A 26,251-nucleotide genomic window follows, 5' to 3' on the forward strand; every position below is an offset into this window, starting at 1 on the left:
AACAGGCTTGATGTGTTGCGACAGGTGACCAATAGATGTCAGTATTTGTTTAGCGAGGTGTTGGGGACCAATAGCATGAATTTCAGTTTTGTTGGAATTTAGTTGACAAAAGTTATTTGACATCCAGTCTTATATCTATCAGCTAGACCTGTAGGCAGTGTAGCATATTCAGGTCAGTGGGCTTTACAGGAATGTACAATTGTGTATCATTGGCGTAACAGTGGAAAGAAATACCATGTCAGTTCATCAACATTTAAATTTTTCAATTACAAGAAACAGTAGTGGGGTGAGCCTCAGTGAATTCTGTTTTTGCCAAGGCTGGTCATGGCTATAGTTCTCTTGCTTTACGATGCCAGAGTGCAGATCTGTGGTTTGGCTTAGTTTTAAGATTTGTCTTGTAGCTAGGCTGCACATTTTAAATACTGCTTTCATGAAAGTTTCTATAAATTTTTTCTATGGTAAATCTATTCTGGTCTTAGCTCAGTTTTGACTAAATATGTAGCTGCTGCATTTTGACTTTATAGACAGCATTTATTATTATACAAAGCCATTTTCTGCTTAAAATGTTGATTTCCCTGCTCTGGAAATGAGCTAAGGGGTTTGCAGTTGCAGTAGGTGACATTTATCATTTTCTTTGTCAAATTCAGTTATTCCTCACCTATAACTTCCAGTAGGATTCATCAGTCATGTCCACAGAGAGGTATTAGTCAGGTTCCAGCCCTGGCAGTTATGGAAAGGTCAGGAGATTTGTCTCTTCCTCAAGTGTATTTTCTCTTCTCTGGTTTCTGAGGAACAGTGAGCTGTGATGTTAACGCCGGGCCACAGCCTACACTCCATCACGGCAGACATCTCAATCCGTTTCCACTGTTAGCCTTTTATACCACGTTTACAGCAACACAGGTTTTCAATACTGATCGGTCACTGCTCCTTTCCCCTTCATTCATCACTACCTCCTTCCTGCTGTTTCTGTTTTCCTCCTCATCCTTTCCTCTTTTACAGTCGCCTGCCATCACTCCCTGCTTTTGTACACATCGCCCCGCAATGCTTCTTCCTCTCTCCAGTAGCAGACCAGTCCATCTATCTCTGCCTCTGTTTTTACTCTCACCTGTTTTAGCCTTCCCTCCTCATTTCCTCCCCCACCCTGTCTCGTTCTCATCATTTGTTGAAGGGCTGAGTGCAGCCGGATGCTGGTAATCTGGTGCCCTGATTGCACAGGACATGCATGAATGATACCAAACCTTGTTCTTAATATCCACTCGCTTTGAGTCATGACTTTAATCATTACAAATGGAGGGTGATGAATACTTGGGACTGGTTGAGTATTTCATGGATTGCACTGTGGTAGAATGACAGGGGCTTTCAGAAGGAAATTGGATTTCCTTGTTTTTTTATGTGGTGACTACAAGGTTTGTTTAATGAAAGACGGCTGGTCAGTGCATTGTTTGGCAGAATACCCCCATACATACTGCAACCTTTCAGATGATACCATAGTCAGTAAAGGAGCAAGAGGCACAGCTATTAGAAATTGCAATTTGGTGAAGCTTTCAAACGCCGCAGTAGCCAAAACACATGCTGATCTCTCAGCTTTTGTGGGAAGCTGTGCTCGGGAGTCAGGGGCGTTACATGGCTGAGCAATCTGCATACCTACAGTGGGATGGGGTGTATTTTATCCACCTTAATGAAAAGAAACTAGTGAATTGGCTTGGACAAAATAAAGCTAATATTAAGGTCCATTTACATGCCTTACTTTTCAATTTCAGACATGAACTTTCAAGGTTGGACGTTCAGTTTTATCTTTTTTCTTTTGTTTATTTGGCAAGGGTTAATATTGACTGGGCAAAGCAAAGCAGGGACAGATCGTGTCCTGTTTGTGTGTGTGAAGGCCAAAACATCAAGATGCCTCCTGTTGCATATTCCAAAGCTTGAACTACCTTTATTGAAAAGGATGTGAAAAAGTGACTGAATTAATTGGTGCAGACAGACCAGGCTACATGTGATAGACTCACTGACCTCAGGGGAGGGAGAGGTTTGTTCATCATGAAAGGTTCAAGAGAAGACGTTGGTTGGTGAGCAATGAACAGATGATAGAACTAAGGTCACTACAATTCCAGTCAATCCATTTATTGTGCTGACTGTTTTTTTTTATTAAATAATAATTAGATAAAGCACAAGACTCTGATATTGCATATTGAAGAGAATAGAGGAGTCTGTCTTTGGTAAGACATCATGTTCAGGATTTTGAATGATGCCCTGCTCCTGAAACAGGTGGTGTGGCATAAAATACTTCCTATATTATGGGTGAGTGTTCTGAATACAGACGCTGCAATCTTTTCCATATGATATGACTTTTAACTTACCAAGTCGATAGGAGCCGACTGTATGCATTCCGAACCTGTCTATAGGTAACCAAGGCATTTAGAGTAGATCAGTTCATTTATTTATTAGAAAAAGGCAAGGCTAGTTAGTTGCTACAATGTTAAAAAGTGTGAAACAACATGAAATCACAAAAGTTTGCCAAATGTTTGTTCCAGCTTTCTGTAAACGAGACAGCACCTCTTGTTTTTTTAATTCACTCCTGCTGTTCCCTTTCTTGTTTCTGCTGGTTTCATCTTGTCACTTCCTGTATTGCTGAGCCATAAAGGCAACTTAACAGACTTTGTAAAACTGCAGTCTATATGTTTGCCTAAACTCTTACATGACTGCATGCAAAACAACAAATAAAGCTGTTGTTTCCCTGTCTGTGGCTTTCGCATCAAATGTGCTGTGCAGTTTATCAGAGATTAGCATCTTGATATTCTCTCTCTCCGCTGTCTTTACCGTTCAGATTCCTCCTCCCTCAATACGCTTCTGCTTAGTGATTAGAGGCTTAAAATATACTATTGTGTGAACTTTACTCATTTTACAGCTCCCTAAACAGAATCACTCAAACGTATAGGTGATTAAAACGAGACTGACAGATGTGCAATGAAGTCTGTGGAAAATGTGTGAGAGCTCCTGCTTTCCATTAGTTTATTTAGATTTCTTTGATCTGATATATGCTATTTAAAGACTTCACTCTATTTAAATATACTCTTTTTGTTGGTGGCCCTGAGCACTGGAGTGTGTATTTATTTATCGCCTCCCTCCACCCAATATGCACACACACCTGCAAATACACATACACACACGCACACACACACACTTGCGCAGGCTGAAAGTTCATTTCCATCTTGTGTAACACTGGAAGCCTTTCAAAATCATATGCATTTATTTTTAATTAACTTAGGTGTTTTGATGCAGAATATTTTATATTCTCCTGGGACAGTGAAGAGTTCAATGTTTAATTAATTTATCATCACTCAGCCTTGAGACTGGTTGTCTTCACATTGTTTCTACCTGACCCAAACTTCTCTGAATGTTTTACTTTTCTATTTGGAAGTCTCTCCAAGGTCCTCGGAATATTACCTTTTACTTCACAATAAGTGGTTGTGTTTGTAGAAAATACACTGAATTGGCCTGGTTTGTTCACAATTATGTTTTTAAGATGGCATGATTGTTCAGTAACAATTCAACCACCGTCACACAAGCAGGGGGAAAAGGAAAAAAGTCTGGATTCTGCACTGAGTTGTGTGTAGTTTTAAACCAGGCATTCATTAAATCATGTTGTTAAGAAATGTCTGTACTATTATGTAAATTGGTTGCTAGGAAACATATTTAGCACCATCGAATCAAAAGTGATCAACTATGTCAACAGAAACTGTAGCAACACAAGCTGCCACATAACAAAATACAAGGTACAATGTAGATTTATTTAACATTTTACACCAGGGTTGTATAATGGGATTAGATTGGAGTTCCTTTTATGCTACTCACAGGAGAGGCAGAGACAGAGATGCCCTTCCTCCTACAATGTAAACATTCAATGAAATAAGGACGTGGTCATGGTCATCTCACATCTTCACGCTGGTAAAGAAAGCCCAGAAACAGCTGTAATTCTTAAGGAAACTTAAGAAGGCAAAATTCCCGTGCCAAGTTCTTATTAATTTTTACAGAGGAGCAACAGAAATCATCCAGACTGAAAACATTACTAACTGTCATGGGAGGTGCACGGCTTAACAAGTTAAACTCTGTAATTTCAGATTTTAAAGAGCTGAATGACCTTCACAAGTTGTTACTACAACAGCAACCTGTTAATTAGGACAGAGTAGTAGCAATGGTTACCATCACCAGCTACACCTTCTCATCCAAATATGGTCACTTCTGGTTCCAAAATACAAAGCCATCAAGGCTTCAAAATGGTAGGCCACAAACCAATGGGTGACGTCACAATGGCTACGTTCACTTGTTTTATACAGTCTATGCATCTACAGTATGTACAAACAATTTTGTGCGGTGCAACCCTTTTTGAATTAGGGGTAAGTAAATGTCCACTTGGTAAAGCTAAGGTTGAGCTCAGCAGCTGCAACTGTCTCCTGTTTTCCAAATTAGTGTTTGATGCTACGGCTTGGAGGTATGAATATCACAATATGGATACAAATATTTGACGATGATTTGATTTTTGAGATTGATTTTCTATGCAATTTCAATTGTGCTCCATTGGAATACAATAACTTTCAACAATTTGTATTCTTAGTTTAAAATATTGATCAAAATCATTGATTCTTTGACAACAGAATAAAATATAAAATATCAAATCATCACAATATGAGTCCAGTAATAACACTGAATTATGTCCCAGCCCTATATTTGCTGCCCATGGTTTGTATATACAGTATAAATTATACAAAAGTGCTTTAATTAATAAAAGGGTCCAAGATAAAACACACACAAATGCGACATAATGAATTCAATACATTTAATTGTTAATTGCACATTTGCTTAAGTGCATCATACTCAATGTAAAGCTTTAAAAAATACAATCTCAGTCATCTCTGATGTGATTCTGAGTGCTTTTACGTAGATTTTTTTTTTTTTTAAATAAGACAGTATATGACAGATAAACCTTCTCTTCTTTAGAGTTGTTTGATAAAGCTGTAAAGTAAACACTGAGAAACAGGGCAGCATAACTGGTCAACATCAAAGATACTTTCATTCATATTTAGGTAGTTTAACTTCTGACTTAAAGAGGTCATATTATGCTCATTTTCAGGTTCAAAATCTTATTTAGGGGTTGTACCAGAACAGATTTACACGTTTTCACTTTCAAATGCACATTGTTGCAGCTCCTCTTTTCACCCTGTGTGTTGAACGCTTCATTTTAGCTATGGAGTGAGGCATCTTATCTCTGCATGATCTTTGTTGGGAGTTGCGTAGTTCCTGGTTAAGGACTACTAGCCAACCAGAATCAGAGTAGGGCGGGTTTTGAGAAGCCGGTAAACATGGCTTCAGTTCAGCTGTATATCCCCTTGCCAGCTTACCAACATAGACTGGAGCAAGAGTTTCAGAGTGATGAGTTATTAATTTGTTTCATCCATAAAGTTATAACTGAGCTCTGTCTCTACATCACAGTAACAACTTTATGTCCATTGGTAGCTAATGTTTGGAAGGGAGAGGAGAGGCAGCAGATGGATGTCTTGTCACTGTGTGCTGCCACACAGTGTTTTTCCACTGGTGTTTTTGAGGACGTGTCGGACTAGTCGCTAGGCGAGCATTATGATACGGATTTTGCTGTAAAGTCACGGGGATCAAAGGACAAAGGCCTTTTGGCTTTTTCACTTTGCAAACCTATTACATGCACAAAAACGATATATAACTCAATAAAGGAGAGGGGAAAAGCCAAAAAGCATAATATGACCTCTTTAATACATGTGCATTTCCCTTTGTCTGTGTAAACACAATTTTGTCTTTTTTTGATTTGTAAAGTGACATACTATACTACCCTTAAGAGGAGAGCCCTCACATTAACGGTAGCATGAATTACCACCTTTCTGTTGGCACCTGAATTATCATAAACACCACTCTTGAGCAGCAGCACTTTTGTGCATGCTTCAAATCACAGACTTGCATCATATCTCTTTTAGAAATAGCTCAACAGTTTTACAATACTTAACGTTTTTTCTCAAATTAAAAAAATAGTTTGGATCATCGACTGTACACAATACCAAAAACAATGTGCTTATCCCCATATAGTGTATAGTGCTGAGTTCAACATGCCTTCCATTGGCTGTAGTTACAGTGCGCCCATCTCCCTTCTTTGAGGCGGGTGGTCTTCACAGGATGCGTCAAGGAGGCCTCTCTCCGTGAAACTTTCGGTGTCTGTACCTGCCGTTCTTTTCCTTGGCCATGTTGATGCAGGCGTTGTGCTTGTTGCTCTGCAGGTGGTTCCAGTACTTGATGAGTTCGTTGGGGTGGAACTGATGGGATGTTATCAGGTGGCTGTACTTACAACTGGAGTAAGACACCCGCCAATGGTTGAAGAGGAACTCATTGGGAGGGGGTGCCGGGTCAATGCGCAGCTTCGCCAGGCAGATCCCCACATAAACATCCTCCAGGTGCAGCCTGCGTATGCTGAGAGAGGCCTGGTAGATGAGCTCGGCCATGTCCCCTGAGAACACGTACCCTGTGCCGGAGCAGAATATCGGGTAGCGCTCGCTCGGGTACAGCTCTGGCGGCATGTACCACTTACTGTCCTTGTTCCGGTTTGGTGCATAACCCCTCATCAGGTAGCCAGTGAAGTACCTCTGCCTGGGAGGCAACTCAGGCTTCAGCAGCTTTTGGATGAGATACTCAGTATTGACAAACATGTCGCTGTCTGTCTTCATAACATAGGAGGCGTGGGGGCAATAGCTGGCCACCCAGTTCATGCCCATCAGGGTTTTGATGGTAAGGTTGTAGTATGTGTCCTGATAGTCCTGTTGGATGATGTCGTGGTAAACACGGCTCTCTTCTTCTATGCTGCTCTGGAGGAAAGTGTCTGAGGTCTTTCCTGTGCCAAGCAGGAAAAGACGGACAAACCCTAGGCCCATTGCTATGCTCTCATTCCCCCATGTCTGGCGGATGGCGATGCGAGCATCGGCCTGGCCGGGTTCCGCAGCGATGAGGAGGACGAGGAAGGGCATGCTGTCCCTGCACTTAAAAGGCTCATTCAGGATGTAGCGGTAGGGCTGAGCGCTGAGCCTCCCTCCCACACCCATCTCCTTCTGTAAACTGTTGTTAGTGCTCATTGAGTCCCCAAGCCCCATTACACCCATCCTGGCTCCTGCCCCTCCCCCTCCTCCCGCAGCCTCCCCCGCTGCTCCATCCGCTTGCTGAGAGCTAAGGTTGAGCAGAGGCTTTGGCGCTACATACCCTGTCTCCTTCCACAGGCTCCTCAGGGAATTGCTCTGGTTGGCTTCTCCCTTGGGGCTGCGGAAGCCCCTGACGGTGTAGGCCAGCGGGTTTTCCCGGGGTCCACTACGTCCCGGCAGCCAGTCCTGGTGACTGAAAAATAAGAAGAGGGTGAAGAGCAGAGCCAGAGAGAGGAGGCCAGCCACATGGGCACGGAAGAGCGAACGCTTGACGGTCCAGGTCATCTTGATGGGACAACAGTGCCGCCGTCTCCACTGCATGGTGCAGATCGGGGTCGCAGGAGGCTGCTGCTGCTGCTCGAGAATGGGCGGCGGCGGCGGTCACATAAAATCACCTCAAACATGTGGTTGCCAACAGTCAGTCGGGTTATCTGAGCTGGCAGACGGATTGGAGTGGGCCTCCCAGTGGAGTCAGGGGAACGTTTGAGCCCCCCAGTGCAGCTTGGAGCAGGTCTAAAAGGGCTCCTGACGGAGCTAGGAAGGCGTTGATTCTCTGGCCATGGAGGCTTCTCCCTGGATCATCTTTGGCACTGTAGACAAACACAAGATCATGCAATGTGCCTCGTCTCCTTCAGGATATGATAAGGGTTACCTCCTCTGTGTTTGCTCTCTCTAATCTGAAAAGAGAAAAAAGAAACAGAGAAACAGTCTTAGCAGCGGTCCAAAAAGCACCTCCTATTCACTGGCACTGAACCACATGTCAATTGTTTGAATTGCAGATGTGTTTTTATTCTACTTGTGGGGACAACTGAGCTTATTTCTTAATCATTTTATTAATGGTTTGTTTTGACACACTGTAATTCTGAATAAATTTCTTCCAGATGCAAAAGCCCCAATTAGAGCTTTCTGTGGAGGCAGTGCCCACTGTGGTAAATGGCACTTTTGGTGAGCTGACTTTACATTTTGAAAGGGAGAGGCTGAATCAATATGACAGTGGTATAGCGTCTTTGATTGGACAGGGGCGTAGAACACAGCAAGCCCTGGGGATGTGGTTTTCTGAGGAAAGAAAATGGGAGATTTAGAGAATAATGTTGCCAGCAGGTCAGTGGCAGAAGGGATTGCTGCGCGAAAAAAAATTACTGTGCATACAGTGCATCTGTGTGCTTAAAAAAAGCCACTTCCGGATGTGTTCCTAGTTGCTGAGATACAGCAGAACACATCAATCTCATAATAAACACAACTGATTAGATAAGCACATTTTCTTATTACTTTACACAATGACAGAAAATAAGAACATTTCCTAGATCATCACAAACTCATCTTACAGTTTACACCATCTAAAAATTGTGAAGATTAGAAAATACGTTCATCATGGACACTATGAGCTGATTAGCTGGCTGTCTGATGCTGGGAATGGTGAGATGGTGTTTGCTCTTGCATGTCATTATTAAGTTATTATTCAGTTAATGCCTCAGGCAGTAGTATAAATTGCAGGTTTGCTCAACGTGGTGCCAGCTAACGCTACTCTCAGCCGCTTGGGCGAGTGAGTGTCATCAGCCCCCCATCGCGCCTCGACAGCTAGGGAGGAGATGCATCTGTCAAAATGAGTTTTCAGGGTCCAGCAGGCAGTGGTGCCGAAGCCCGAGCCAGCCTCTGGCGATAACAGCTTTCACCCGCCATTCACCTTCCACCTTCAGCTTATCAGTGTTGCCTAGTGTCTAGATGAGAACACCCAGGCTGCTCGATCGTCTCCCACAAACAGGCATAAATGTAGGACATAAAAGGAATGCAAATGAATAAACAAGTGCACACAAACAGGCAAAATGTGTCGTGAATGATTGCATCTGTTGCCCTCAGGGAGTTGTGCACCAAGGGAGACCAAGGCGATCACGTATGAACACACTGATTCTCTAACTCACCAAAGCAAACAATTTGTGCACACTAGCATTACTAGCATATGCACACCTAATACTGCACACTTAATCATTTTTTTGTGCTCTCAGACCCACTGACACAAAATGTAACTCAGACCAGACTTAATGATGACAAAACAAACATACTATCACTCTTGTCTATACACTTGCACAAAAGATGCATGTGCACATCCCATATATCCACACTCGACACATACATCTTCATGCTATGCATGCTAACTTACACACACACACACACACACACACACCAGAGCAAACAGAATATGTCAGCAGAGACTTGCAGGTTGTACTAGACTCTAGTGAATATTAATGTAGCAGCAGTGCAAGTCTTGAATCCATCCATCCTGACTGTGTTAATTTACTGACTGCCTGCGTCGTCCTATATTTTATTTGTTTGCCTTTTTAATAATTTGCGAATACCAAACAACAGAGCATAATTTTGTGCAAATGCTACATGCCGGTTTAGTGTGAGGCAAATTTTCTAAACTTCCAATTTTCATTTCCTGCTATGTTTGCTCATTCATCATGACAACTGCCAAGGAACACGATAACCTTTTCAGGGGAGTGTGCTTACCCAGCGCAAGCAATTACAGGAGAATGAGAGGGACCAGGGCCGGCTTTGTTTTAAAGGTTAACATACTTTACATCAAAGCATATCCAGCGCTTGAGAAATTTCTGCTGTCAAGTAAATGAACATCTAGTTACATGAGCTCTGATGAAGTGTGCACACACAGATGGGCACATAACACACATAAATACACATCTACACAGAGATACACACATAATGGATGCCCACACACGCCCACATCAACCCACCCACACACTCAACATACAGATGACCCTGCGTGGTTGAGTGTATGACTTACTTTTTAGTTTTTTACGCAAATGCCAATTTCACTGGGAGATCAAATGTCCATTTTTACTTTTCAGCGGTTGCATTTAATCTGCCAATGCCTCTCCTCATTAATTAATTTTCTTGCCTACCATCAATGTCACTTCTTTGCAAGCCAATTAGTTACACTAGCACAAATTAAAGCCCCAGCGATTCTGCAGTGGTCAATAATCAGAAGGAAGGCTAGGGGAGTGACAGAGTGACATACTAGGCATACATTATAGTATTGTCCCTGTCACCACTTCAGCTTCAAACCTAGAGTTAATAAATAGAATAAAGACAAAATACTTTATGCCATTCTCCACAGTTTGCTTTCTTTATTTCCATGCCTACATAAAAAGCCTTGCTGATGTCGATGAGGATATGACCTTCATTCAGTATAACAGTGCACTTTGTGATAGTGGAAGATTTTCCTCCAGAAAAATACAGTTCCCATTTGTGGGCTTTTTAAAAAGGCTGTCTACTGAAGTTAGAGGTTAAATTTAGTTTTCTTGAAACAGGCCTCACTGATAATGTGGCTGAGTGATGTTTCTCTTCTGTCTAATAACACTGCCTTGAAGCAACAATCCTCATTCAACCACTACATATGATTTATTTTAATGTTGTGGCTCATGGTCATCATCAAGGTGAAGAAAAGAGTGGATACTTCCCTGACAAAGGCCATTTGAAAAAATACTACTTTAAAAAAAAAAGCATGATTGTTGTGGCTGAACCATGTTGTGGACCATCCAAACCCAAGGTTGCAACTAACGGTTATCTTAATGATCAATTACCCTGCCAAATAGCCTATGTATAAAATCCCCATTATAATTTCCCACAGTCTAAAATCACATATTCAGATTGCTTGTTTTGTCCAACTAAAAGTCTAAAACCATAAGATAGTCAGTTTACTATCATATGTGACAAAGACAGCAAATCCTCACATTTTAGAGGATGGAAGCAAGAAATTCTTGAAAAGATGATCAATTAATCGTTTCAGCTCTAATCAAGAAAGCACTATAAGAATAAACTGAACTGGTTGAATAAAGTACTCCAGAACATTAGGTAACTAACTAAGTGCATTAACTCAAGTATTACATACATGTATTTTATATACATGTTCTAGATACTTTATTTTAGTATTACCATTTTATGGTACCATACTTCACTACCATTTCAGATTGTACCTTTTACTCTAATACATTTATTACACTGTTTTATTTAGTAGTTTATACTACTTTAGTAGTTCAGTTTAGTAGTTCATATAATGTGTTTTAATGACAAAGATCTTAATAAATGACAAAGAACTTAATATCAACATTAAAATTGCTATAGAATATGCTACCTTACAGTATTTAAAGTAGTGCCATCTTGACTAACTACAAGAGTTAATGGCTACTTAATACATTAGTAACAATAATCCAATTTTACAATATATAATAATATAACACTGATTGTATTGCATACTGAGTATATACCCGATATTGAGTATACTTTTGATACTTCATATAGATTTCTCTGATAGGCCTATTTTTTAGTTTTATTTATAGAGTTTTATTTGCAATGGAGTATTTTTACGTTGGTATTTCAACCTCTAAATAAGAGGATCTGAATACTTCTTTTGCCACAGTTTTTTTCATAATCTAAGCCCATATTATAATATATATTATAATATAATAGCCAAATATTGAAGTAGTGTTTGTATTCTCAGCTTTAGCAGCACATCTGAAGTCATATCTAAAAGATATATAGTTCCTGATTTCACAAAATGATGCAGCCTGCAGCTATGGACTTTTATTTCATCTTCGTTCTCTACTTACCAATGTTTTCAATTATGATGGAGGAAGGTAGGAATGTCAATGTCATCCAACATCCAAATGTTTTCTAGGAAATGAAAACTAGGCTATTCCTGTTCTATTTTGCCATAATTTTATAGCAAACCCTGGAGTGTTGCACTCCAAGAAGGCTTCACAAACCCCAAATCGGTCATGCCGTTTGTCTACTCTCAGTTTCCATTGTTAGTGTTCCAGTTGGGAGCCAAAAACCAAATCAGTCTTTAATATATAATATTAATATCTTTACAACAACTTTATCATTGCTCTCTATGTGAGACCTCTCTTCCCATTCCTTTCTTACTGTATTGCTTATGTTGGCAAGAAACATCTGAACTAGTTTTACTGTCATGTGGCTTGGTCTACACAGTAATGACTTTTAAGAATTTAATATATGATTTTTGGTCGAGGTCATGCTGGGCTCATCTTAGCCCAAGAATCTTCCAGGGAATGCAGTCTCAGGCTGGCTTTGTTCAGAGCAGTCACTTCAAAGTAAGGAGGCTGCTGGTGAGTCCACACCTCTCCCCTCTGTGCTGCTGCGGGCTCATCTTAATCACTCCCCCAATTCTGGTCACTTTCCTGCTCCTGCTTAGCTGCACTCTTCCTCAACAATCTGTATTATTCTAATTATTATTATTATTATTATTATATCTTGAGCAAATTCCAAGATTTCATAAAAGTTATATTTATAAGTAAGTGGTTCCCAACTTTTTCTCTCAAACATATCCCCTCAGCCCTATCGGATGAACTACCCTAACTATTCATCTGTTATGTTGAGCTGTCTATAACTGTTTATGACTTTTAGCATAGACCATTTATCCACTTCTTTAAGGTAACTGCTACCTTCTCTGATTGTTTCCTATTTAGTTTTCAAGCACACTCAAACGCAACACGTGGGGTACTCAGGTTTTACAGATGACTCAAAATGTGGACATACAATAAATCAAATTGTAATTGTTGTTTTATCAAATTAGTGGAGCTACTCACAGTCTTTTCACATACCTGCTTTGTAACTGCAGAAGTAGGCAGCACTGGTTGGAAAATTCTGTTATAAGAGATATAGGTTGGATAAAAAAATGGCTACATTCAGGTACTGAGCATTTGCCAAAGTGCACTTGTTCTTCTATAGCTAGAAACTTTATTATTCTTCTGTCACGCTTTTTCAGTACATATCTCCTCCCAGTTTTCGACGTAGGAATTCCATTCAAACACCAAATTGTTCAGCTCAATGAGGAGAGGGTGCTATTACTTTTCTACATTGATACCGTGAATACTTTCCAAAATATTGAAGGTTTTCCAAGAAATCCACGCAACTGAATTGAGAGACGGTTAAAATCCTCCTCAAACCTACTCCACTTTAAAATTTCACTAGTTCAGCATACTTACAGCTATAGATAGATGTAATTTAAGCTTTAAATAAGTCACAAGAAGTTTAACTATTAAATTTGTATTCATCATTTGATTCAGAGAGTGACAAGCAAATTCTCCATTCGCAGCAATTATAAATAGTCCTGGAATTTCTGAACAAGAGGAGAAAGTACCAGTTTTTCAAATCTCTCCAATTCTCAATTATTTTAACTTTATCCACACAACTATATTTTTATTTATATTTTATTTTTTTATATGTTCAGAAACACCTTCTGGTTCTGACGATAAGGTCAATTCTTTCTTCTTTCACAAGAACTTTTAAAGTTTTCTCTCAATTTGCCTTCACAAACGCAGAAAGAATATCTACCAATATGCCGCATTCACTCATTCATACTAAACCAACCCTCAACCATGTGTGCTTTCACATAGCAATCCGTCGTCCCGGAACCAGCTGCGTAGAAAAAGACCGTTATGTGTAATACAACACCGGCATGTGTGGCTTTTCACCTTTTTATATACAGTCTATGCTTTTCACACAGACATCGTTCCAGCTCTGTTATAATAATAATAATAATCCTTATTTGTAGAGCACTTTTCAAAAACAAGTTACAAAGTGCTTTAACAAGTGTAAAGAATAATACAAAAAAAAAACAAGATAAGAGCATGAAAAATTAATATAAAATTAGTAAAATACAATAAAATAAAAGGGATAAAATAAAGTCAAATAAGATCGGGAAAGGCTCTCCTATAAAAGTATGTTTTAAGAAGGGACTTAAAAGAGTTCACTGACTCAGCCGACCTGATTTCCTCGGGCAGGCTGTTCCAGAGCCTCGGGGCCCTGAAAGCAAACGCTCTGTCCCCTTTAGTTTTCAGTCGAGACTCTGGAACAGACAACAGACCTCTGCCCGAGGATCTCAAGGTACGTGCTGGTGCGTATGGGACTAAAAGGTCAGAAATATACATACTGGGAGCCAGTGTAATGTGGTCATATTTCTTTGTTCTGGTTAAAAGCCTGGCAGCTGAGTTCTGGACAGTCTGGGGTCGATCAATAGATTTTTGGGTTAAACAGGTGAAAAGGCTGTTGCAATAATCCAGGCGTGATGAGACGAAGGCGTGTAAAATGGTCTCGGTGTCCTTAAAAGTTAACATAGATCGAATTTTAGCTATATTTCTAAGTTGATAAAAACATGATTGAACAAGCTTTGTGGTGTGCTGCTCGAAATTTAAATTACTATCAAACCAAACACCAAGGTTCTTTGCCACAGGCTTAATGTGATTTACTAGGGAACCAGCAGATGGCAGTATTTGATTTGCCATCTGCTGAGACCCGATGACCAGGATTTCTGTTTTGTCTGAGTTCAGCTGGAGGAAATTATTTGACATCCATTTTTTAACTTCACAAAGGCAGTTGTTAAGTGAACTCAGCATTCCAGGGTCTGTGGATCTGACGGGCAAGTATATTTGTGTGTCATCAGCATAAATATGAAAAGAAATGCCATGTTTATGGATAATATGTCCAAGGGGAAGTAGATACAAGGAAAACAAAATGGGTCCTAAGACCGACCCCTGCGGCACACCATATTTAACTGGACAGAATGAGGAGACATAGTTGTTTACAGACACGCAAAACTTCCTATTTGACAGGTAGGATGAAAACCATTCTAGGGCAGTACCAGAGATCCCCACCCAGTGCCTCAGTCTGTCTAACATGATGTTGTGATCAATGGTGTCAAAAGCAGCGCTAAGGTCCAGGAGTACCAGGACTGAGCACATGCCTTCATCAGCAGACATTAAAAGGTCATTGGTGACTTTAAGCAGGGCAGTCTCAGTGCTGTGGTACTTCCTAAAACCAGACTGAAACTTTTCAAATATTTTGTTATTTTCCAGTACAGTGAGCAGCTGTTTGGACACAATTCTTTCTAGAATCTTTGCAATAAAAGGCAGTTTTGAAATTGGTCTAAAATTATGTGGGAGGGAGGGATCTAAACCAGGTTTCTTTAAAAGTGGGTTCACGCAAGCCGTTTTAAAATAATCAGGGACACAACCAGTAGATAGGGAGCTGTTGAAAACAGAGATCAAATGGGGCCCAACAGAATCTATTACTTTCAGTAAAAACTTTGTAGGTATTACATCAAGTGGGCTGGAGGACACTCTCATTTGTGATACTGTTTTTAAAAGCTCAGACAAGTCGATGGGATAAAACTGGTTAAAACTCTCTTGTTGCTGGTGAGGAACCTCTGAGTAAGAGGCAGTGGGGGTAACAGAGGCTCTGATTGACACCACCTTATTGGGAAAATAAGATAAAAACAATTCACAGTTATCATTACTTCCAGCTGAGGCACAAGGAGGGGTTGGGTTTACCAGCTGATCCACAGTCTTAAACAGAAACCTGGGATTGTGTTAATGTGTAGTAATGAGTTCAGAAAAATAGTGTGTTCTCGCATCCTTAACCATGTTATTGTAGTTAATTAATAAATCCTTCAGACTGAGGTAATGGACTTTGAGACTGGATTTTTTCCATCTGCGTTCTGCTTTCCTGCATTCCCTTTTGAGGCTGCGAATGCTGTCATTTATCCAGGGTTGCTTACTAGCTTTAGACGTAGGCCTAACCTTTAGAGGAGCAGTAATATTTAGTGACGACAAGCAGATATGATTGAAGTGATTGACCAGATTGTTGGTGTTGGAATCAGACAGGTGTTGGCTTTGGCTCTGAAAGAATGCGCAAAACTTTGAAACACTTTGTTCATTAAAGATGCGAGAACACACGGAGCTTGGTGAGGCGGCATGAGTTACAGGCGAATCGCAGCTAAAAACAATACATCTGTGGTCAGATATGGTGACCACAGATGTATTGTTTACTACCAAAGTTCCCGGGCTCAGAGGTGGATCAAATCTGACCAACCTTTCCGGCACCATACATTTCATACAGCGCAGCGCGACAGCATACAGGTGCAATAATCCCGGAAAACAAGACAGTGTGAAAGCGCCTTTTCTCAACAGCAAGGCAGTTTACAGGATCAAGATACACACAGGAGATGTTGATCGGCTGATTAAATATCAAAACACTTTGACTGGGTTCTGACTGGTGACTCAGCAGTGGCTGGGCAGAAATCAAAAAAGCTAAGTGTTATTGGCTTAATTAAAGGCCTAAGTTTCAGTCCAATATGCAGGGCTGGCTTCTTTTCCCCCCTCAACTATTGATGAGTCATTATTGGCAATATTGATCAGGTATTATTCAAGCCAGCAATCCACTTTAGTGCCTTCAACAGCCAGCATTCACACCACAATTTCTTAAGTAACTGCATTCTCATAAAATGCACTTAATGGAAAAATAAACAGCTGACTCCTAATAAGCTTTTTTAACATGAATGCATGCATGCATGAATGCAACCATAATTTACTAAATGAAAATTGTGCTGTACTGAAGAAGACTTGAAATAACAAATGAGATTATAAACTAATAAGGAAAGTGTTTATACTGCTATTAATTCATCTGAGAAGTAGGGTCATTTTGCCATTAAGTCTAATGCAATCAACTAGAGGAGTCGCCCCCTGCTGGCCATTAGAAATAATGCAGGTTTAAGGAACTTTCACATTGGCTTCACTTTTCAGACCCGGAGGTCTATATCCATCCATCCATCCATCGTCAACTGCTTATTCTGCGTACAGGGTCGCGGGGGGCTGGAGCCGATGCCAGCTGTAACCCCCCTGGAGAGGTCGCCAGTCCATCGCAGGCTTGGTCTATATACCCTACTTAAGTTAACTAAAATAAAGTAATAGTTTTTCACTCATTCCTTGTGTTAAGTCATGCAGACAGATCTTTAAAAGTCTCAGCAGATAAATCTGAAATAGACTGTGAGATTTAGGCCACAACCCAAATACAATGGAAGGGAATGGATCAAAGCATTAAAATCACATTAAATAAATTCAGCAGCAGCATATCTTTAAAAAAAAACAGTGCCCCTGTTATTTGGATAATCCACAGACCTTTCTTTTAAAAGTTTTAAACAAAAACAAATGTTCTATCCCAGAAATAGTTCAAATAAAAAACTGTAAGAAAGAAGATAAATATGTGTTGGGGTACAGTAAAACTGACCCTTTGAAAATGTTTGGTGTATATCTGACTCAACTAGGATAGGACCACTGGGAGAGAGAGGGTTGCGTTCTTGCTAAGTGTTGCAGAGCAGATGAGTGACACTGGATGGCCAGCTGTTTTTTTATTTTATTTTTTTTTACCATTTATCACTAGAGGCTGGTCAGATCTGGGCCAGGCCACTGGAGCCCCCTCCATCACACAACATGACCATTTCTGATCCTTGAAGAGTCAGTTCACCCAAATTACAACTCCCCTCATGCCATGCAGATAGTTTTATTTGCTACTGTTTTAACCATCTTGACTCTTGACTTTTTTGCAGGTTTTTTGTTTTGATAAAAACTAGTTCCATTGAAAACGGTTCCCAGTGTAGGTCTGTGTATTAACCAAGACTAACAGGAGCTTTATTTCTTCAGTCTTGCTGTTGATTTTTTAGAGCTAAAATAAAAAGTACATTAATGAGTCAGTTGATCGACAGATAATTAGGTCATTTTCAAGCAAAAATGCCAAACCCCAGTTTCAGCTTCTAGATTTACAGGGTTTTTGTATTTTGGACTGTTTGCTGGACAAAAAAGCTATTTGAATATTCTGTGTTTTCGTTTTGTCACCAAACAATAAATTGGTTAATCAAAAAATCATCAAAATAATCAACAATTATTTAACTCCTATTTATCTTTTACATTTAACATTTCCATGATATTAGCACAAATGTAATCCCATTCACCTTCATTGTGACAGAGCGGAGGAAGAAACCTCACACAGACAAATTTTATCAGATGAGGCGAAAACTAGTGAGAATACGTTTTTCCTACATTGTGTGAACTGGCCCTGCACAAGTTAAAGCCATATAATGTTGACATACAGTGCAACATTTAGATTCATATGTCCTTTAAAAAATGCAGTAACAAAGGATCGAGCAGCCTCTTAAAACTGGACTCAAAAATACAAGAGACCTCTGGGAAATAAACCTTTGGCAGCTCGGAGCTGCTGTAGCTGTTGTAAATATTATGACAGTGATTTTCTTCCACTCAATGTGAATGATATCCAACCCATCTCATTGTGCTGCTGCCAACTTTTACCACTGAATTTAAATCTAGCAGTATTTCCGTTTTACTTTGTTAATAAAGCCCAGCCGTATTCTCCTCGCTCCAACTCATTTTGGGGGACGCCACAGCAATAAATCATTGGGCGGTTTGAAAATTAGACCCCATTAAAGTTTAATAGTAGTGGGCAAAGTGAACACCCAGATGGTGAGCTTAGCTCCTGTTTTTTAACATCCATCTCAGCAGATATCCATGAGCATGCACAGGCTTCGGTGCCAAATAGTTTAGGTAGCTGTATGTGATGAAGTGGATAAAAAGCCCTGTTAATTGAACTGGATCAATGGGAACTCCTTGGTCTCTTGGCAGATCCAAGAAGGGGTTTCCTAAACTTGAATCTTTGTAAACAAATTCAGTATACTGACTCCTATTTGCTTACAGTGATTGCACTTTCAGGAATCTCGGATTGGGTGGGCAACACTCTGGGCAAGGCGGAATGAAAGCTATCATCAACATTCAGTAACATAACAACAAAATCAAACTATTCTTATTTTTCCAGTGGTACGCCTGCTTTGGACACCTGCCTGAGGGGCCCTTGAGTGTCCCTGCAACATTTTAGGAAGCCACTGGGGGTCCAAAAAGTGCCTGATGAGATGTCGGATGTTGGGACATAGAGGAAGAGCACACATAAATGGATTGATAGGCTACTAGTCAAGGTGGCTGGGAAGGGTGGGTGGCTGGAGGTAATGGAGGGGAGAGGAGGGCGGGGAAGGCTAAATGAATAATGAGGATGTGGGGGACTGATGAGACGTGAAGTGCTGCGTACCTCCTTCTCCACATGCTGCTGCCGCTGAGGCTGCCGACTGGGCTGCGGTCGGTTGACGGAGTGCGTGAACCCCGGCGCCTTTACCCGCCGTCACCGCCGCCTTGGATTGGAAACAATTATCTGTACTTTAGTGCTTCTCCTCTTCCAGCGCCTTCTCCTCTAATCACACTGACACCTTGCATGTGTTACGTCCTTCCTCGCCCTCATCCCCACAGGCTCAACAAACCTGCAGGTTTTTGGTTCTCCGCCTGCAGCGACTCCTCCTCTCCTCGCTCTCCTGCTCCTTGTGTCCGTTATACACTGCAGCTTCCCTCTACCTCACTACTTATTAAATACGTTTGCTTTCACTCGCCGCTTCACCGCTGTTTTTACAAGATCTTATCCTACTTCATCTCCCTCTTCAGAGCTTTTATTTCATGTAAAAAAAAAAAATACAAGTGAAAACACCACAGCATCCACACACGTTTATCCAGAGCTCTATCCGCTAAAAGGAAGGAAGAGTAGCGGCTGCAGAGCAGCAGGCGTGCGGCTGGTCCTTCACGAAGCTCGGCAGGCTGATGTACAGGATCAGCGCAGTGAAAGCGATGGAGAAAAACAGAATTTAAAAAATCCTCTCACACCTCTGAGTCCATTCACTGCCAAAACATGTTCCCCGAGTGCAGAAGGAATAACAAAAAAAACTAGTAGTCTACCTTCACCTCCCCGCTTCGGTTTGGCAGGCAGCTCCTTCTTGTTTTCCTTCTCCTGGATTCTTCCTCCGCTCCGTCTTGGACCGAGCCTTGTCGGATTACCCAGCCGGACAAGGCAGCTGCTGGCCCGGGCAGGCTGGCTGTCAGACACCGCTACATTGACGGAACTCTACCACGTCACTGCATTATTAGCGGAGCATCTCACGTGACCCAGTTAGACGTTCATGTTGCATTCATGGGATGTGGGTGAAACTACCCCTTCCCCAACACACACACAAACACACACAAACACACACACACACACAAATTCACACAAACACGCTCAAGTTCAGAATGTTATCCAACACATACCGTTATAATTAAAACTTTATAAAGGTACAGTACTTGCTATTACTGGTATTTTATTCCTTTGCCAAGCTATTATTATTCGAACATTTGATTAAAGTTTGAGATCTACACTATTATACCCTATTAAGGCAGTTGTTGTGTTCAACACACCCATCAGCATTGATTTGGATGCAGCAATGAAAAAGTTACTTTAAACTTTAGTTTACTTTAGATAGTACAAATACATGGTCATATACACTTTGAAGATAGGCATAAAACATTACATTATTTTAGTTTTACATATTTTTACATTACATTGGGAATGTCTCAAATATTAAACTTACATTCATAAAACCATTAGCTTGCTTGAAAACATTATGTTCTTGCTTATTTAAATTGTGTGCAGTTTGGGTAAGGCTTGTTTGTGTTTCAACATGATGACAATGCGCCTGTGCACAAAGCCAGATTAATAAAGAAATGGTTTCCCAGTTTAGTGTGGAACTTGCATCCAACAACTTTGGGATATACTGGAACCTTATTGCCCGACCTTACTGCCCGACCTCACTAATGCTCTTGTGGCTTAAGGGAGCAAATCCCTGTAGCCAGTTTCCAAAATTCAGATTCAAAGCCTTCCTGGAAGAGTATAAACTGTTATTGCAGCAGATTAAAGCCCATGGTTTTGGAAGATATAGATGTGATTTTTGAGTGTCTACCTACATTTGGCCACTTGCTAAAATGCCTGAACTGATTACAAATAAATGATTGTTAACTGTCACATTAAGTAACATTTAGATAAAAGGAAGGAAGAGGAAGCGTATATAAAGCAACCTGCCAAAGATGTGATGACAATTTGTTTACAGTTACAGTAGATCATATGATCCCAAACAATGTCAGATGGTGACTTCAGTAGGATAGTGCAGCTATGAGGGACCATTCTAGAAAAAAAGGAGGAAATACACATTTGCTAACAGTGCTTTCCGCCTGAAAGCTACAATGGGTGGTATTTTCAAGTAGAAATATCTTTCCTCCCACTTTTCCCACATTCACCTGAATGCAGCATCAGTCCCTCCTTTCCCTCCTCTTCCCCTCCTCCAAAATCAACCACCCTGCTCCCTCCCTGTGGTTGGAAAAAAAGGGGATTTAACTCTGTAAAAGCATGGTGGCCAGTGGTCTGGTAACAGCTGGATTTGCCACCATTGTGCTCTTTGTTTAACGGTGCCTCTAACATTTCTCATTAGACAATACCCTTTTAAAACACATCTTTTGCCCTTTGTGTTACATTAGTGATGCATCGTTATGCACACACGATTACCAACTATATTTAGCATGCTTTTACGTCCAGACTGACAAGAAAAAGAGAACACATGCTTGAGGTTGTTGACAGCACTGACTCTCTCCCTCCACCACAGCATGATGATGAAACCCTACCTGCCTCATTAATGACTTGAACACAATGCAAACGCTTCAGCCTTCAGTCATGTTTACACTCATGCACCTCCAGAGGCCAGCGTGTTTCTTGATCGCCGATGAAAGCAGCTTGTCTCTTTCCCTCTCTCAGTAGAAGCAGAGCAGATGGAATTATGGCTCATGCAAAAGCAGCCCACCACTTCAGGGACAGTAAGCCATTGGGAGAGCGGCTTCTTGCAGAACAGTAAATATTGTAAAGTAGCACCACAGCATAGGAGCACAGGTGACTGAATAATTAATAGGAGCTATGTCTTTGACAGATATACTTCGGAGGCCATTAGCTCAGCTACCTGGCAGATGAGAGCATATTTGTCAAAAGAAAGTAATGCCGGGGTGGTGATTGATTTTCCGTGGCTGCCAGGTTAGAGGGAGCGCGCCTCTGTACATTAATATCATGTGGCATCTATTAGATAGGTGACTTCCTCAACTCGTCTAACCCGGCTGCCTCGGCAAAGACCGGCATATCAAAATTTTAATTGTCATCATTAATTGCTGGTGCTTGGGGAGTATCTTGGAACACCACGTCGCCCTCTCCTGCTGTAAGTCAGAAACCCAGTCTGCACACAGACACATATACACAGATGTCCCCATGTACAGTACTCAAATGCACATGCACATAATCCCATTCTTTATTACTTTCCCCTTAATTCTTGTGATGACTCTGTAGACATTTTTTTATAAACTGGATTGCAGCTCCTGTAAAGTGATCTCCTTTTATCTCAGAAAGTTTACACACCCATGCCTTGAAGTGCAAAGGCAATAAAAGAATGTGTGCTCTTTGGCATGAATTGAGGTGCTATACACAAAACATGACTGCAGTGGAAACGCAAATAAAGACAGAGACACATTCCTGTTTTTTGGTTTTGTTTCAAACACACTTCCAAAAAGTATAAAAGTACAGCCCAGTTTCTTTTATATGCAAAGCAATACGTTCAAACATAAATGGTCCAACATTTGCATAGCAACCTGGAAACCTTTTCACATTTGAATAATTTCTAATTTCTATGCTTTCAGTCATGGTCAATTCACCAAAATGGAAAGTTCTGAAAAGAAATGCTAACTGAAGAGGCTAATAATGCAGTTATATCTTCCAATTCACATTGTGAGTTTACCCATTTGATAAGTCAATTGTTTTTTTGTTACAATTCTTTCTAAAGCACATTTACCTCAGGTTGTTCTGTACTTTACGTTCTCTTTTTGCTGGAGGAAGGAAATGTTGGTTATCTCAACGATACGCCTTTTAAGAAATGCAGTCCCAGATGAAATGCAAGCTGTTATTGCTTCTCTTAAAGAGTGCAGCTGCAATATCCTGTGGCAGAGCATCAAGTGCACGCAGGGATGTCTCTGTGAATATCTTTTCCTTCAGTCAGACTCAGGCCCTTGTTCAAAGAACAAAAATCTGAGGTCAGTTCTGTCACAGGATGGGAATCTTACAGACCATTAAGCATTATTCACTTAATTTCATATTATCTTGGAAACTAATCATAGAGGAAAATTACACAGGTAACCTTTATCATTCAAATAACAGCAAAAAATGGATTTTGCGTTGTGTGTGCATGTTCTGATAAGTTAAAAAATAATGTGCGTAAGACACGTTGTGTGACAGATGCAGGAGAAATGATATAAATGCCTCAAATGTCATGAGAGATGCATTCAATCACATTAATGATAAAGTGAAATTGTAATGTATGTCAGATCCAAATACATTATCCTGAGCATATCCAATCAGTAAATGCATGCGATTCACACAGTTGGCAGCCAGTTTGAATAGTAACATGCCTGTCAAAATAGATTGTCTGGAGTCTCGCAGATGGGAAACAAGCGCGTGGTGTTTATTGTCAATATATAGAGACAGAAAAATGAGAGCTTTCATACATGCATGTGTTTGTTCACAGGAAAGAGAATATACAGGCAATACATTTTAATTCCATGTGTAAATCGATTTCAACCATATCTAGACTTGTCTGGGCACAACATAGGTTTAACCCTGGCTAAAATAAGCCAGAGCTGTAGGTTCATCCTTTTAAGAAGGGATCTCATCATTAACAGTCTTTACAATCAAATATCAAGAACCATACCATGACATGAACAATAGCCCTAGTAAGCAATTTACCCAGAAAGTAGTTCAAATTAAATAAAAGAAAAAAACAGGACTACGTCTTGTGAACTGGTCTGAAAAAGCATTTAAATGTGGTCTGCTATAATTTGAACTCAACATAGGTGCTCACACTATCCCCTGTTGTAAGTAAGCACACAATAAAAGAATAAAACCAAATATAACTTTGATCAGCTATAATTCACTATTCAAGGCTGAATATGACATCAGAACATATCTCATATGTGATAACATAATGCATTTGCCATATAAATACATGCTGATCTGGCTCTTACAAATGGATAACAATGGAATCCATTCAGATGCTTCACATTATACTGTGTGCTATACAATTATCCAATTAGTTAGGTATTAATATGCTTTAAAGAGATGTAGCGTGTAGGAGGAAGGCAGGAAGGCGGAGTAGTTAGAGAGGCTGTCTGTCTACCACACAACTCAGCTTCAAGGCTATGTGTGGGCCACCAGACACCTGGATGAAATGTCCTCTGCCAAGAGACTGTGTACATACCAGCTGCTGTAAGACGACCTCTGACCTCCCTGTGAAAGAGTAGATAAAACTGTAAAAATATCATTATCATCTGCAACCATGAGAACGCTCTTAATAAACACCATTTATTTCTGTGAATGTGATCACTGTAGATTGTACCATGCTGCACAGTGTGTGGGTGAAAATCATTAACGTTAGTTGCGCATTGATTTTATTGATCACGTGAAAGTTTAGTAGCGGCAGTCACTCATTCAATAGCTGCCTATCTGTGCTGAACAGGGAGAACCACGTCTCCGTTGTGTGCACCGCACAGACGGTCCGAAGCTGCACTTCCACATTTCCGAGTTCTGCTTTTTTCGTTCCGTCAACATTACGTTATCAATTAACCTCTAGATAATCGATTATTGACATTATTGATCGATTCATAATTGTCCGAGTCCTCATCGCGATGCATCTAAAAATCTAGAATTTTCCATACCCTTATTATTTAAAGTGTTTTCGATTAAAGCTCTTACTGTAGCACATCCCTCCAAAACATGGTCTGACACTTGAACTGATGATTTTAGATTAATTGGAAATCCCAAAACCAAGTAAGAGCTGGTTTTCCCAGCCAACACCTTGGTGGCACATTTCCTCCCAGTGAGAACATATGTTGCAAGGAAGCCAAGGGGATCAAATATGGAGGCCACAGTAGACAATATGCCTCTACGTGTCACTGGTTGGTCTTTCAAAGTGTTGTTAAATCTGAAGCTATCTGCCTCAATGCTCCAGTAAATCCGTATCGCTCGCTCTAGTGGTATGTCAGTGAAGGTCAAATCCTTTGTCTTGGCAACTATTGCATACTCTGATGAGGGTAGGCTCTGTAGGAAAGCATGGTTGTTTGACAGAATTTTGTGAAGACGGAGACGCATATCTCTCTTGCCTCGTGTGCCACCTGAATAGCCTCTTCCACTGTTTTTGTACTTGTGACTCAACGTAAAAGTCTCTTGCCATAAACTGAGATCCTACTGGATGCGAGTGACTGTTTTCCTTGACTAGGTATTTCAGCCCATAGTTCGCACAGCCAGGGGGTGACACTGCACCGAAGAGATGTACCTTCATTCGGAACTCTTGAGGTGGTGTGTCTGTGTCTCCTTGTTTCCACCACAGGAAGCACAGTTAGTTGCTATCATCCTTCTGGACATGGAACTGGTGAAATATTTTCTCTGAGAGCTATGGGATGCTGTCTGAACCGTATGAGGATGCCCATTAGGTTGTTCATCATGTCTGGCCCTGGAAGAAGTCTTGTGCCACCGTACTTTGCTGAATAGTCGAACACAACGAGTTTACCAGGCTTTTTAGGGTGGTATATGCCATGATGGGGAATGTACCACCGTTCATCATTAGTTCCGTTTTCGTCTACCTCTTCAACATCACCTCTTTCAATGACATCATTCATGTATGCTGTGTAGTCCTTACATTTCTCATCCCTGTCAAATTTCCGTTGTAAGTGACAGAGCCTGATTTCAGCAAGTTTCTTGTTATTGGGTAAGTATGGCCGTTGCTCATCTAGGTGCGGTGTTGAGCAGCCCACAATGCTCCATCCCAAGTCTGTAAGGATGGCAGGGTTCAAGGGTTTGTCATCTTTTCCTGCTAGCATCTGCCTAGGTGTTAGTGCTCTGGGACAGTTGTAGCCAATTAAGAGTCCTACTTCACAGCAAAGGAGAGGTAGAATCTTATCGGTCATTGTTGTCAAGTGAGGCCATTGTTTTGCTGTTTCATGAGTGGGTATATGATCACGATTCACTGGAATGCAGTCTTTTGTGTATGAAGGAGGTAGGTCGATGTGAAAGCATGAATTGTAGCCTCTCACACAGTCCAGAAACCCTTTCACTCTTCATGATCATGCTCTCTCCAGGCATGGTGGTAAGTTTCAGTTTCACAGGATAGGCATCTGCTTGTCAGTCCTTGCTTACCTCATTTTCGATGAATGTGCTGTCGCTTTGAGTGTCTAATA

The 26,251-nt window shown here is 40.8% G+C and overlaps 1 protein-coding gene across 3 annotated transcripts; it reads right to left on the reverse strand.

Annotated features, from left to right (window-relative positions):
• Nucleotides 1–5,509: 5,509 nt before the first annotated feature.
• On the reverse strand, nucleotides 5,510–20,023 carry b3galt2 (UDP-Gal:betaGlcNAc beta 1,3-galactosyltransferase, polypeptide 2). 3 transcript variants are annotated; one of them, XM_038715125.1, is made up of 3 exons: nucleotides 19,396–20,023; nucleotides 19,170–19,269; nucleotides 5,510–7,882 (listed from the first exon to the last, which is right to left on the reverse strand). In XM_038715125.1, exon 3 carries the CDS (start codon nucleotides 7,524–7,526, stop codon nucleotides 6,201–6,203), a length of 1,326 nt encoding a protein of 441 aa, XP_038571053.1. In that variant the 5' UTR covers nucleotides 7,527–7,882; nucleotides 19,170–19,269; nucleotides 19,396–20,023; the 3' UTR covers nucleotides 5,510–6,200. The 3 variants fall into 3 exon arrangements, with proteins under 3 accessions (XP_038571053.1, XP_038571054.1, XP_038571055.1); XM_038715126.1 differs by having other exon boundaries at nucleotides 19,862–20,019; XM_038715127.1 differs by lacking the exon at nucleotides 19,170–19,269 and having other exon boundaries at nucleotides 19,862–20,019.
• Nucleotides 20,024–26,251: the final 6,228 nt, after the last annotated feature.

This window comes from Micropterus salmoides, unplaced genomic scaffold, assembly GCF_014851395.1.
Source record: "Micropterus salmoides isolate LMB-PRFRI ecotype aquatic unplaced genomic scaffold, ASM1485139v1 Ms_hic_scaffold_13, whole genome shotgun sequence".
Taxonomy (NCBI): Eukaryota; Metazoa; Chordata; class Actinopteri; order Centrarchiformes; family Centrarchidae; genus Micropterus; species Micropterus salmoides.

What these genes read in the sequence shown, in the direction of transcription:
- b3galt2 (XM_038715125.1), bottom strand. Translation starts at nt 7,526, where the DNA reads ATGCAGTGGAGACGGCGGCACTGTTGTCCCATCAAGATGACCTGGACC.